This window comes from Mastomys coucha, unplaced genomic scaffold (assembly GCF_008632895.1).
Source record: "Mastomys coucha isolate ucsf_1 unplaced genomic scaffold, UCSF_Mcou_1 pScaffold6, whole genome shotgun sequence".
Classification (NCBI taxonomy): Eukaryota; Metazoa; Chordata; class Mammalia; order Rodentia; family Muridae; genus Mastomys; species Mastomys coucha.
In genome coordinates, this window is record NW_022196912.1 from 3,062,730 (window position 1) to 3,075,348 (window position 12,619).

Below are 12,619 nucleotides of genomic sequence, written 5' to 3' on the forward strand. Positions count from 1 at the left end.
AAGCAAAACATTCAGTCTCACTCTTTGTTGTTCTCTTACAAGCCACCTCCCATGGGCATCTCTTTCTTTAGGTTAGGAAAGTTTTCTTATATAATTTTGTTGAAGATATTTACTGGCCCTTTAAGTTGGGAATCTTCACTCTCTTCTATATCTGTTATCCTTAGGTATGGTCTTCTCATTGTGAACTGGATTTCCCAGATGTTTTGGCTTAGGAGCTTTTTGCTTTTTGCATTTTCTTTGACTATTGTGTCAATGTTTTCTATGGTGTCTTCTGCCCCTGAGATTCTCTCTTCTATCTCTTATATTCTGTTGGTGATGCTTGCATCTATGACTCTGATCTCTTTTCTAGGTTTTCTAACTCCAGGGTTGTCTCCCTTTGTGATTTCTTTATTGTTTCTACTCTATTTTTAGATCCTGGATGGTTTGCTCATTTCCTTCACCTGTTTGATTGTGTTTTCCTGTAGTTCTTTAAGGGATTTTTCTGTTTCCTCTTTAAGGGCTTCTAGCTGTTTACATGTGTTCTCCTGTATTTCTTTGAGGGAGTTATTTATGTCCTTCTTAAAGTCCTGTATCATCATCATGAGAAGTGATTTTAAATCGGAATCTTGCTTTTCCAGTGTGATGGTGTGTCCAGGACTTACTATGGTGGGAGAATTGGGTTCTGATGATGGCAAGTAACCTAGGTTTCTGTTGCTTATGTTCTTATGCTTGCATCCCAGCATCTGGTTATCTCTAGTGCTACCTGTGCTGTGTCTGACTGGAGCTCATCCTTCCTGTGATCCTGGTTGTGTCAGAACTCCTCAGAGTCAAATTGTCTTTGGGATCCTGTGATTCTGGGATCCTGAGATCCTGGGTGTGTCAGAGCTCCTGGGAGTCAAGCTGTCTCTGGACCCCTGAGATCCTGGTGTGACCAAACTCCTCAGATCATGGGATCCTGGGAGTGTTAGAATACATGGGAATGGAGCGTCCTCTGTGTTTTGGGACTGGCTGTGGAGTTTGTGCCCCAGGTATGCTCAGGGCACATACCCAGACTGAAAGGAGCCTATGTTACTGGTCTGGCAGAATTCCTGTATGCCTGGGCTGCTAGTACCAGTTACTCCTGGTGTTGGCAAAGATATTGTGTCCTCCTCACCTCTGATCCTATGATCCTGGGTGTGTTAGAGTGCCTAGAAATGGGGCTTCCTCTGAGTGTTGTAGGACTGGCTGTCCAAAAATGAATTTTAAGTGAGTAAGTCTTTTTACCATACTGGTACTCTCTGTGCAACCCCCAAACTCAGTGTTCTGATATCATTGCATACATTTTAAGCAGCTGAAAAAAAATTTTTGAAGAAAATTGAATAGCTTTCAAGTCTGTATTTCCCCAAGCAGAGAGATGATTTATGGTCACTTTTTGCAATAGCCTTGGGCATCAATTGGGAAAGAACATTAAAGAAATGTGAAAGCTGGCTATTTTCAGGGATGTATAAATTTTGCCCTAAATATTTATGAATGCCAAAGCTCACATATTCAAATTAGGTAAATGAGTATACAAATGAGTAGGTAGTTGCTCTTGTGTTGTTTTAGCAAGTGCTTAGCTATGGCTCTCTAACAGAGCTTTTCTACCTGCATTCCTTTTAAGTTATACATAGATCTGTGTATTATAATTATAATACATTGTGCATATTCATCAACTTTTTTAGTTAAGAAAGAACATTTACACAAAAGTTTTAGAATCAATGAAGGATGGTAATTACACAGTTGTATTTTGCCCTTTGCCTCACAATTCTTGTTTGTTGTTCTGTTTGATGTTTCTTCTATGTGTCTCTTTACTGACAGGGTGAATGTTTGGCACTCCCAAGTATCATGTAAATGGCATCTAGAAATGCTTTTGTTCTTGTCAGGGAAATAAAATGTATTTATTCATTCAATATATATATTGAATATATATATATATATATATATATGTATATATATGTAGTGATATCCACAATGACACTTGAGTGGTACTTTATTATTTTTTAATAGCAAGTAGTGTGTTCAATGAAAATGTTGGGGGAGGGGAGACTCCCTGTGAGAAGGGGAATGTTGTTATAGTTTATAAACTATCAAGTAGTCTCCCCTGATACCATTAATTATAGATAAGTTGCAATAATGGCTTCTGATTATATTTTCTCCTAATCCTTTGTATTGGTGTTCACATGCAGAACATGATGCATAAAGTTTTGGTACCCTTTTTTCACACATTCCATGTTGTTTGTCTAAAGGTATGGAGACTTTAATTTATAGACATTTAAATTGGAATAGATGCTTGCTATGCTCAGGCACAGACATTAGGGAACATCAAAATGGTTCTTTGATCTGTGAGTGTTTAAATGTACAATTAGAGACAGTTATCTAAATGGACTGCTACATAAGGTTAGTGCTCTTGCTTGACAGCCACTCTGTCTCTTACAGCGAGTTGTCTCTGTCTTAAAAGGGTTATAAATATCAAACAAAGTCTACTAAAGAAGAGAATTGATTAATGTGACATATTTGTGGTTTTTAAATACCAGACACTCAACAATAAGTCAGGGAGCGGCAGCTCCAAGCGGAGTGAATTCAGTTTCAGTTCCATAGCTTTGGTTAGAAAGTTGTTAGGTTAAATCCCCTCCTGAATGAATTTGATTTTCCCCTCCTTGAGCTGCTTCTTGATATGTGTTTCCTTTCTTGGGCTGCTTCTGGATTTTTCATACCATAGAGATTTCACCCAAGACATCTGTTAACTTGAGACTTCTACTCACGAAAGTATCACTCATTCTTAGTTTTTAATGAAAAAAAAAATACACATATAACAATCAAGGACATATATGCATCATAGCAGGAAATTACATTAAAACCTAAAGTTTAGTTTTATAAAAGAGTTATATTTGTCTAGTGATTTATTTTATCTTAAAGTGCTAAATGAAACACTATTATATGACTTTAGTATTTTACATATAGTGTTTTATGAAAAGATACAACATTTTCTCCTTAAAGCATTTCTCCTTAAATCCCTAGAGAATATCGTTTTAAGTAGATTGGTTTGCATTACCTAAGCAACTAGCCGGAATAAAATATTTTCTGGTGACTTCTATGTATGTGGCCATAAATTCATTTTAACAAGCAATCCTCCTCATTTATTCTTGATGTTTGCCTAAGTCACAGTTTGGACTGTGATTGTAAAAGATGGAAGTATAAAAACTACCTAATATAACTCTTAAATTTGAATGTAATTGCAAACATAAAACTTCCAGCTGAAAAGAGGTTGTACAACTTTCAGTTAAAAATATAAAACTTTACTAGTTATAAATATAGTTCAATACCATTTAGTTGAAACAGCTCCACCTCCATGAAATATTATATCTAGTGTTAAGAATGTTGGAAATTTTCATTAACAATTACAAAGTGATCATATTCTAAGTACTTTCCATGTGCTGATTTACTGCTTATAAGTAATGTTTGTTCTGCTCATTATTTTTTCAGAGAAGAAAAATTAAGCATAGTCTTTTCTTTAAAGATTTATTTATTACTATAAATGAGTACACAGAAGAGGGTATCAGATTTCATTATGGGTGGTTGCGAGCCACCATGTGGTTGCTGGGATTTGAACTCACGACCTTCGGAAGAGCAGTCAGTGCTCCTACCCGCTGAGCCATTTCATCAGCCCTTTTTTTTTTTTAAGATGTATTTATTTATTATATGTAAGTACACTGTAGCTGTCTTCAGTAGCACCAGAAGAGGGCATCAAATCTCATTACAGGTGGTTGTGAGCCACCATGTGGTTGCTGGGACTTGAACTCAGAACCTTCGGAAGAGCAGTCAGTGCTCTTAACCGCTGAGCCATCTCTCCAGCCCTAAGCATAGTCTTAATTAAATTTCAATAGCAGAGTTTCTTAGTTTTAGCACCTTTGATGATTCTTGCTGAATGCGTCATAGAGAATATTTTAGACCATTTCACAACACTCTGGCTGAAGATAATAGCTCCATTTTAGATACTAGCCATAGGAAAAAGCCCAATAACTGCTCTGGGATATAATGGATTAATTGGTCTGAGGATCTATAATTTAATCTCATGCGACCATATGACCCACATGGGTGATATGCTGCAAAACAAACTCTTGCCAAAAGCCAGATGGGTCATTGACGAACATCTCTCATATTAATGAGAATGAACTGCTATGCACACAATGGGCTAATGGCTTTCTCTCTGAACAAGTATGCTTCTGGAAAATCTGGCATTTTGAACTTCCTTCCTGAAAATGACACCTGGAGAATACATAAATCTAGAAGAACTTTAAGAAGAATTAAGAGAAAAACACCAAAATGAACCCATATCTGCTTAAAGACTCGCTCATATTAATTTTAATGTATATTGAAAATATCTGCTTTGTGAGCTAAAGATTCTGGATTTGAAGATTTTTAAGCCTTTATTGGTCATTAAAGATCCCTTGTTCCTTGTCTCTAGTTTTCTTAAAATTTGTTTTAAATCTTATTTCTGGCAATACTGTGGCTCTCTTGACTTTTGAGCCCCGCCATGATATTCTAATTCCTGTTACGTGACTGCATCAGTTTGTTCCTAAGCATCTTTGAATAGCCCAGATCTCCTGAACTCTCTGCAAATACAACAGTATCGCCTTCTTGCACCATGGATTTGATGTTTTACTTTAGCATTAGTCAAAGCTGATGCAAACCTTCACAAATCCCATACAATAACTCCTCTGAGTTTATTACTGCTCATAAGTGGCAGTAAAGAACAACCTTTGATGCTTGTCAGTGTGTTGATTATGCGACTAACTGCTAGGATTTACACAGTTTGATTTTTATTACAGTGACAGTTATCTTTTTGGCTGTAAGTGCAGCGAAGCAACTATAATGTCACAGAGGAAATGTTCACCTCCCCCAGCCCTACTCTGCACACACTTTTGGCTTACGATGAAACCTTGACAATGGAAAGTCCAATGAGCAAACAGCTTCTGCTATCTGAACATTGCAAAAACGATATTTGAGTATGAAATTTTAAAAACTGAAAAATATTTTCACTGTATCTACTTTATTTCTGCACCTTAAAAACAAGTCTACATATCTGATTTTCTACCTAATCTGTGATAACAAACTACATCTAGAATCGTTATCAAGCTACCTTTTCACAAATTTTAAAAAGTTATGGCAGTTCTGCTTCAGGGAGTGAAGCACAAGTACTGCATAAGGCCTACTGGTGCATACATTGTAGCTCTCCAGGGCTGTAATCAATCTCAATTCGGCTGTTTCTGCCAGGTTGTTTTAAACATCTGCATACTTCTGTGTTCAGCTTCATATTGTAGCTGGGTGGTTGGGTGTTTACCAACTGTAGATCACCATTTCTATGTCTACATGTAAAATAAGTTGTAATCCAGATCTCACAATTATCGAGGTATTTCTATGAGAGATCTAAAATATGTTTGTGAATATAAGCTCAGTGTTTTATGTCTCGAGGAAAGGAAATGATGAATTTGGTTTCTCAACCTATAATGTAAACACAAACTGTGTTTCACTTGTAAATGAAATGGAACATACCACTTAGGACACTTTTAATTAACCTGCTGACTGTGATTCCCTTGCAGACCACAGATGATATCCTTGTCGCCTCGGCAGAGTGCCCCAGCGATGATGAGGACATTGACCCCTGTGAGCCGAGCTCAGGTGGGTTAGGTTAGTCAATTTTTTTCTTACTTCTTTGCCTTTACTGTAAATCTTTGTTGCATTTTATATTGCTTAGAAGAGATGCCCACTCATGTGTTGAAAGCTACCTTAGGCTACCTCAATACAAAATGGTACATTATTCAATGCCTATTTATTTGGACTTGAGGGAAATATATGCTGATAATCTTGGAAGTAGAGGCAGGGGGGTAAGGATTTCAAAGCCACCCATAGGCTCCATAGTGAGATGAAGTCCCATCTTATTATAGAAAATTCTGCCACAAAAAAAAATTAAAAATCAACCAATCACTAACAAAATATGATCCAGCAAGCCTTTGCCTTTCAGTAATAAATATTTTCTTACTCTAAAGAAATGTAAAACAAAACCAAAAACAACCAGAATTTGTTATTTAGCTGGGTGGTAGTGCCACACACCTTTAATGCCAGTACTTTGGAAGCACAGGCAGGTGGATCTCTTTGAGTTCAAGGCCAGTCTGGTCTACAGAGAGTTCTACAACAGCCAGGCCTACACAGAGAAACCCTTTCTTGAGAAACGAAACAAACAAACAAATAAACAAATGAATGAACAAACAGAATAGATGGTTTAGATAAGGCAGTGGGTAAGGATGTTACGTAGTGACCTTCCAGTAGCTCCCTGAGTCACTTTACAGTTTACAATGAACTTTCCCTGTGGTCATTTGTAGCTAAACTAGAAAGCTAAAAAGTTACAGTGAAATGTGAAGAATCACATGGCCTTTGAATTGAAAAATTTTCCCATGATTCAGTCTGCTGGAAAATTATCTAAAGTAATGTATTTCCAAATTTTGGATGTTAGAGTATTGTGGCAATAGCAAAACAAGCAGGAGCTTAACAAGTTTAAAAGAACCTTGTCTTGTTCTCCAAGGTTCATGTCACATTTTACCCATAAAAAATTTCTGCTTTCTCCATTGTAACATCTTTGCATCTGATGAGGACAACATATCACTTTTGTTTCTTGTGCTGTTCAATGGAGGCAGTGGGCCCTTAATGATAGATGAATCACAGCCTGTTCCCAGAAAACACTTACCTAGATCTTCATAGATCTTACCTAGATTCCCAGAAGAACTTGTCCCAATAAAATAATGAATTTGAATTCTCTTGTTTCATTCATAAATATATATACATGTGTGTGTGTGTGTGTGTGTGTGTGTGTGTATAATTTTAAAGTTAGTCTAATCATTTTTAAATATGAAATATTGTGGGATGCATAGGCTGCGACTCTGCTTGAGTGTCATGTATACCACTGCCACTACCAGCCGCATATACTTAGGAGCTAGTGAAGGGGAAGTGGGCCATAGTCCATTCTTGGTGCAGCTGCAGCTGGAGATTGTCTGGCTTGCCTCAACTCTCCTTCTTAGCAGATTGCTTCCCACAGGACACTCAGCCCTAGAATAGTCTGTCACATGTAACTCTTCTATCCTGGTGACCATTGACTCAACTCTATCTCCCTGATCTAAATTATACAATCAGGTCATCATCTTGGGCTGCAAGGTAAAGGTACTGCCTTTTTTGCCCCCTCACTACCCTATTTAATTAAAAGTGGAGGAGATCATTATCATCATCATCATCATCATCATCATCATCATCATCATCATCATCATCCTTATTTATTTCACTTCTGAATCATGGATTATTTCAAAAACAAACTCTGAACTTTATGTGCTTATAGAGTTTTATTTTGCTTCATAATTTTGAAGGCAGTCATCTTTTTTCAGCATCTATACTTTATTCCAATAGAGAGAACTGTAGTTGTTGACTGATTGTGGAGCTAGTTGATTTTCCTCTGGCTGAATCCCTTTTCTGTTGACTATTGGAGATCATCCTCTTTAAAATGAACCTTTTCCTTAAATGCCCAGTAAATCCAGTGTGAGGACTTTAATTGCACTTGAAATTGTCACTTTGTCTTTCTTCTTGAGCAAAATGCTCCAATTACTCCAGCATTGCTTACAGGTCCTATAAAACACTCCTTAGCAACACTCTATGGTGTCTGTATTCCTCTGGGTACAGTGAACTTAAGAGATAGAATACTGGAAACTGGGAATAACCCTTTAATCTTCCCCTTCTCCTCTGTGTTTAATGAAAAAGATGTGTGTTTAGCGTTTCTGATTGTGAATATGTGACTATATCAGATCCCCTTGCATCTGAGCTGGAGGCCATTGGGTGCTACCCCACGAAGATGCTGTGAATGTGGGTTCTCTGGAAGATCAGCACATCTTCTTAACCACTGTTAAGAACCTCCAGCTCTTATTCCTTTTTTTAATTTATCCGACTTTTGCTGCTTTATTAAAAGTCCAAAGCAATAGGAAGCATATAGCATCTTGTCAACATCTCTGTTCCAGATGTTCTTGCTGGCCTCTCTTCTTTACTGAATTTATGATTCTCTAAAGAACCTTGATTACCTGCCTACTAGGATTTTGCCAGTGTATATCTGTATCCTCACCCATAAGAAGGCAGGCACCAGCATGGAGCAGCAACATGTAAGAGTGCATTCCCTATGAAGTACATTTACTATAAGTTTATATACTTTTCTAATACACTGACTCTTGTTCAAAAAACAAGATGCAGAACTACTGGTTCTGTCTAATAATGAACATTTTAATTTTTGTGTGTGTGTGTGTGTGCATGTGTGTGTATGTGTGTGTGTATGTGTGTGTGTGTGTGTGTGTGTGTGTGTGTGTTTACTTGACCATGGAAACCAGAGGAAGACAGTAGGTATCCTGCTTTATGCTCTGTCGTTCTCTGTCTTATTCCTATGAGACAAGTTTTCACACTAACATAGAGCTTGCAATGCATTTTGTCTATGCTGGCTGTTTGAGGAGTTCTCAGGGCCTGCCTGCCTCTGTCTCCCCATCATTGGGGTTACAGGTATTCAAGGTGTTTTAGTCAGGGTTTCTATTCCTGCACAAACATGACCAAGAAGCAAGTTGGGGAGGAAAGGGTTTATTCAGCTCACTTCCACACTGCTGTTTATCACCAGAGGAAGGCAGGACTGGAACTCAAGCAGGTGAGGAAGCAGGAGCTGATGCAGAGGCCATGGAGAGATGTTCTTTACTGGCTTACTTCCTCTAGCTTGCTCAGCCTGCTCTCTTTTTAGAACCCAAGACTTCCAGCCCAGGGATGGCACTACTCACAAGGGGCCCTACCCCCTTGATCACCAATTGAGAAAATGCCCCACAGCTGGATCTCATGGAGGCACTTCCCCAACTGAAGCTCCTTTCTCTGTGATAACTCCAGCCTGTGTCAAGTTGGCACACAAAACCAGCCAGTATAATTAATCCCTTGTCAACTTGACACACAAACACATCACTATTAAGCCTCAACCCCTACTTTCTTATTCATCCCCAAGATCTAAAGTCCCACAGTCTTTAGATATTAAAAACTCAATCAATTTAAAATGTCCAATATCTTTTAAAATTCAAGGTCTTTTAACTGTGGGCTCCACTAAAATACTTTCTTCCTTCAGGAGGGAAAAATATTAGGGCACAGTCACAATCAAAAGCAAAAATCAAACTCAAACTGTCCAATGTCTGGGATCCAACTCACAATCTTCTGGATTCCTCCAAGGGCTTGGGTCACTTCTCTAGCTCTGCCCTTTGTAGCACACACCTTGTCTTCTAGGCTCTAGATGCCTGTACTCTACTGCTGCTGCTGTTCTTGGTGGTCATTCATGGTACTGTCATCTCTAAAACACTGTCTTCCGCTGTAGCTAGGCTTCACCAATAGCCTCTCATAGGCTCTCTTCATGGTGCTAAGCCTCAACTCCTTCGCATGACACCTTCAGTCCCGGGCCATCAATTGCAACTGAGGCTGTACCTTCACCAATGGCCTCCCATGGCCTCTCACTGTGCCAAGCCTCAGCTGCTCTTCATGACCCATTAATGCCTTCAAAATCAGTACCATCTGGGTGACTCTTACACATTACCAAGTCCTGCTGCAGCACAAGGTACAACCTTGGCTAGTTCTGGAACACAGCCTCTTTGTGCTCTCAGAAAACACTTCCCAGAAGATGTCACCACAATGATGCTGGTCTCTTCTTAATCACTGCTAATTTCTTAGCTCCAGCTAACCAGCATCAATAGTTCCAGTAATGCAAAGATTTCACTTTAGTAGTTCTGGTATTTTGTTAATCACAGCTGATTCTTCAGCCCCAGCTAACCAAAATCACAGAATCTTCACAATCAAAACAACATGGCCCTGATAAGAGTCTTTAATCTTCCCTCTGAAATTTCACAAGCCAGGCCTTCTTCTCTGTACTGTTCTCAGCATGATCTTCCAAGCTCCTACAGAACATCCCACAGAGTTCTTAACAACCAGTGGCTCTTCTAACTCAAAGTTCCAAAGTCCTTCCACAGTTCTCCCCAAAACATGGTCAGGTTGTCACAGGAATACCCCACTATGCTGGTACCAATTTGTCTTAGTCAGGGTTTCTATTCCTGTATAAACATCATGACCAAGAAGCAAGTTGGGGAGGAAAGGGTTTATTTAGCTTACTTCCACATTCCTATTGATCACCAGAGGAAGTCAGGACTAGAACTTAAGCAGGTGAGGAAGCAGGAGCTGATGCAGAAGCCATGGAAGGATGTTCCTCACTGGCTTGCTTCCCCTGGCTTGCTCAGCCTGTTCTCTTATAGAACCCAAGACTTCCAGCCCAGGGATGGCACCACTCACAAGAGGCCCTATCCCCTTGATCACTAATTGAGAAAATGCCCCACAGCTGGGTCTCATGGAGACATTTTCCCAACTGAAACTCCCTTCTCTGTAATAACTCCAGCCTGTGTCAAGTTGGCACACAAAACCAGCCAGTACAAAGACCATTTTATATTTTTTTCTGAGACAGAAAAAGTACATATATACATACATACATACATACATACATATACACACACACATACATACATATGTACATATATACATATATACATATGTATATATGTATACATATATGTATACATACCCTGACTTGTGTAAACCAGGCTTGCCTAGAACTCACAAGGATCTGTCTGTCTCTATGCCTAGAGTTTTGGCTCTAAAGGTATAAATCACCAGACCCAGTGGTCAGGGATTCTTTTTTAATATGGTTCCTGGGGATTTGACCTGGGGTCCTCATGCTTGTACTGAACGACCCCTGGGGGAGACCCCCACTCAAATGTCAGGAGGACATACACCCAAGGAATCACGAGAGACCATCTTGATGTTATTACAAGAGGTATTTTTAATTTCAGGGCACTCTGGTTCGGCACTACACCTATCTCATGCAGGACATAGTGGAGCCGACCACGAGGCTTGAAAGTTAGGGGTTTATATAGGGGAAAGGTCTGGGGGAACAAAGAAATCAGTGTGGCCATACATGATTGGCTAGTTCAAATATTAACTATTACGTGCAGAACAGAGTGGAAAATTCCTAAGGTTGGTGTTAATCTGAGTCAACAGAGCATCTGACCTTAAACCATATCTGAGAGGACCAGATGGTCCATTACTTAGTGTCTGTCCGCTAGGCACGTCTTTGCAGGCCTGGGCCTTGGACATGTCCTCGTTTGCCTAGACATGTTTTCCTCTATGTTTATAGTTTTATGTCTTCTTGACCTGCCAGCTCTTATGATATCTAACAACTTGCTTGCTCCTTCCCAGGTCTATGTGGGCCAGCTTGTGATAGATTCTTAGGCCCATAACTTTTCTTCCTAGTCAGCACAGGTCTAAAGCTTTAATTTTTCCTTTCAGTACAACATGCTTTCTGACCCAGTGAGCCATCTCCCCTGCCTCTATTTACACTTTCCTGCAGTCTGGATTATCAAACTTCCTATCTTGCCATGCTTCTTCCCTTAACCCTTAGATTTCTGCTCCTTGGATCTTGTTAGAGTAAGAAGGTACTTTAAAGTATGGAGTGCCAGATTTGTGGGATCACTGCCACACATCTGTTCTGGTAGCCTTATCTGTCCTGCATACTGTTATGTGTCATCAAGGGATTATCTTTTGATATTGCATTTTATAAATATAACATTTTTTAATTCACTTTCCCATTCAACTCTCTGATTTTTATTCTGGTTCTTCTTTAATATTTCATGTAATATTGTGCCCATAGCAAAATGACATTATTTGTATAGTAAGTACCATCAGTTAAAATTTTCAGTTTATATTATTTGTCTTCTTTCCAACTATTATGTAAGAAAAGTCATTTGTTTTCTTGGCCCTGCTTGAGTCTGAATATTGTTCCTCCTGAGAGCCTGCTTCTACAGGCTTTTAAAATAAATGTACCATTTCCTTATCCACCTTTTCCTGTTGTTGCCCTTATATTAATACAAAATAATGTTGGTGGTAATTGTAATTGTTAATATTATGAGATTTTGGTTACTGTTAGACATGCCTATGGAAAAATCCTTTTACATATAAGCAAATCAATCTTTGGGTAAACAGTTCTTTAGAACACATTGCAATAGATTTCAAAGATAAGCCCCTGTCCGACAACCATCATTAACCCCTTAAACTAGTGAGAGGAGCTGTCTCAAGAGCCCCACTTTTAGCTACCACACTAGTTACCTGGGTACTTCACTTTCCCTAGATATTTATATGTGAATGTTTTCTTATCAAGTAGACCACCAGTATACATATACTTTCAAAAAAACCTTTCCCACTGAAATTATGTCACCTTTGATATTGAGGTGGCTTCCTTCCTAAAGATGCTGAAAAGCAAACATGAAATGCAATGTGGCTTCTTCTTGAGCATCAGCAAATTATAGCTTTTATTAAGTGTTGAATAGATGTGAAGTGCTATGTGACCCATTCAATACTCTTGATGAAGAGGGCATTGTGTATTTATTAATTTCATAATTGTTAAAGTGTTGTCTAGTTCTAACGCGCAGCATCCCTTTCTTATTTTTCTTTCTCTTTCTTTCTTTCTTTTTTTTTTTTT

At 38.7% G+C, this 12,619-nt stretch overlaps 1 protein-coding gene across 36 annotated transcripts in view; it reads left to right on the forward strand.

The window, feature by feature from the left end:
* Positions 1–12,619, forward strand: part of Nrxn1 (neurexin 1) — a 1,104,407-nt gene that overhangs the window by 1,072,179 nt on the left and 19,609 nt on the right. For 24 of the 36 annotated variants that reach the window (XM_031356553.1, XM_031356572.1, XM_031356560.1 and 21 more), the window contains one exon: positions 5,598–5,685. In XM_031356553.1, coding sequence (XP_031212413.1) covers positions 5,598–5,685 — 88 coding nt within the window. The remainder of the gene's footprint in view (positions 1–5,597; positions 5,686–12,619) is intronic. The other 12 variants (XM_031356556.1, XM_031356563.1, XM_031356592.1 and 9 more) reach the window with 1 other exon arrangement.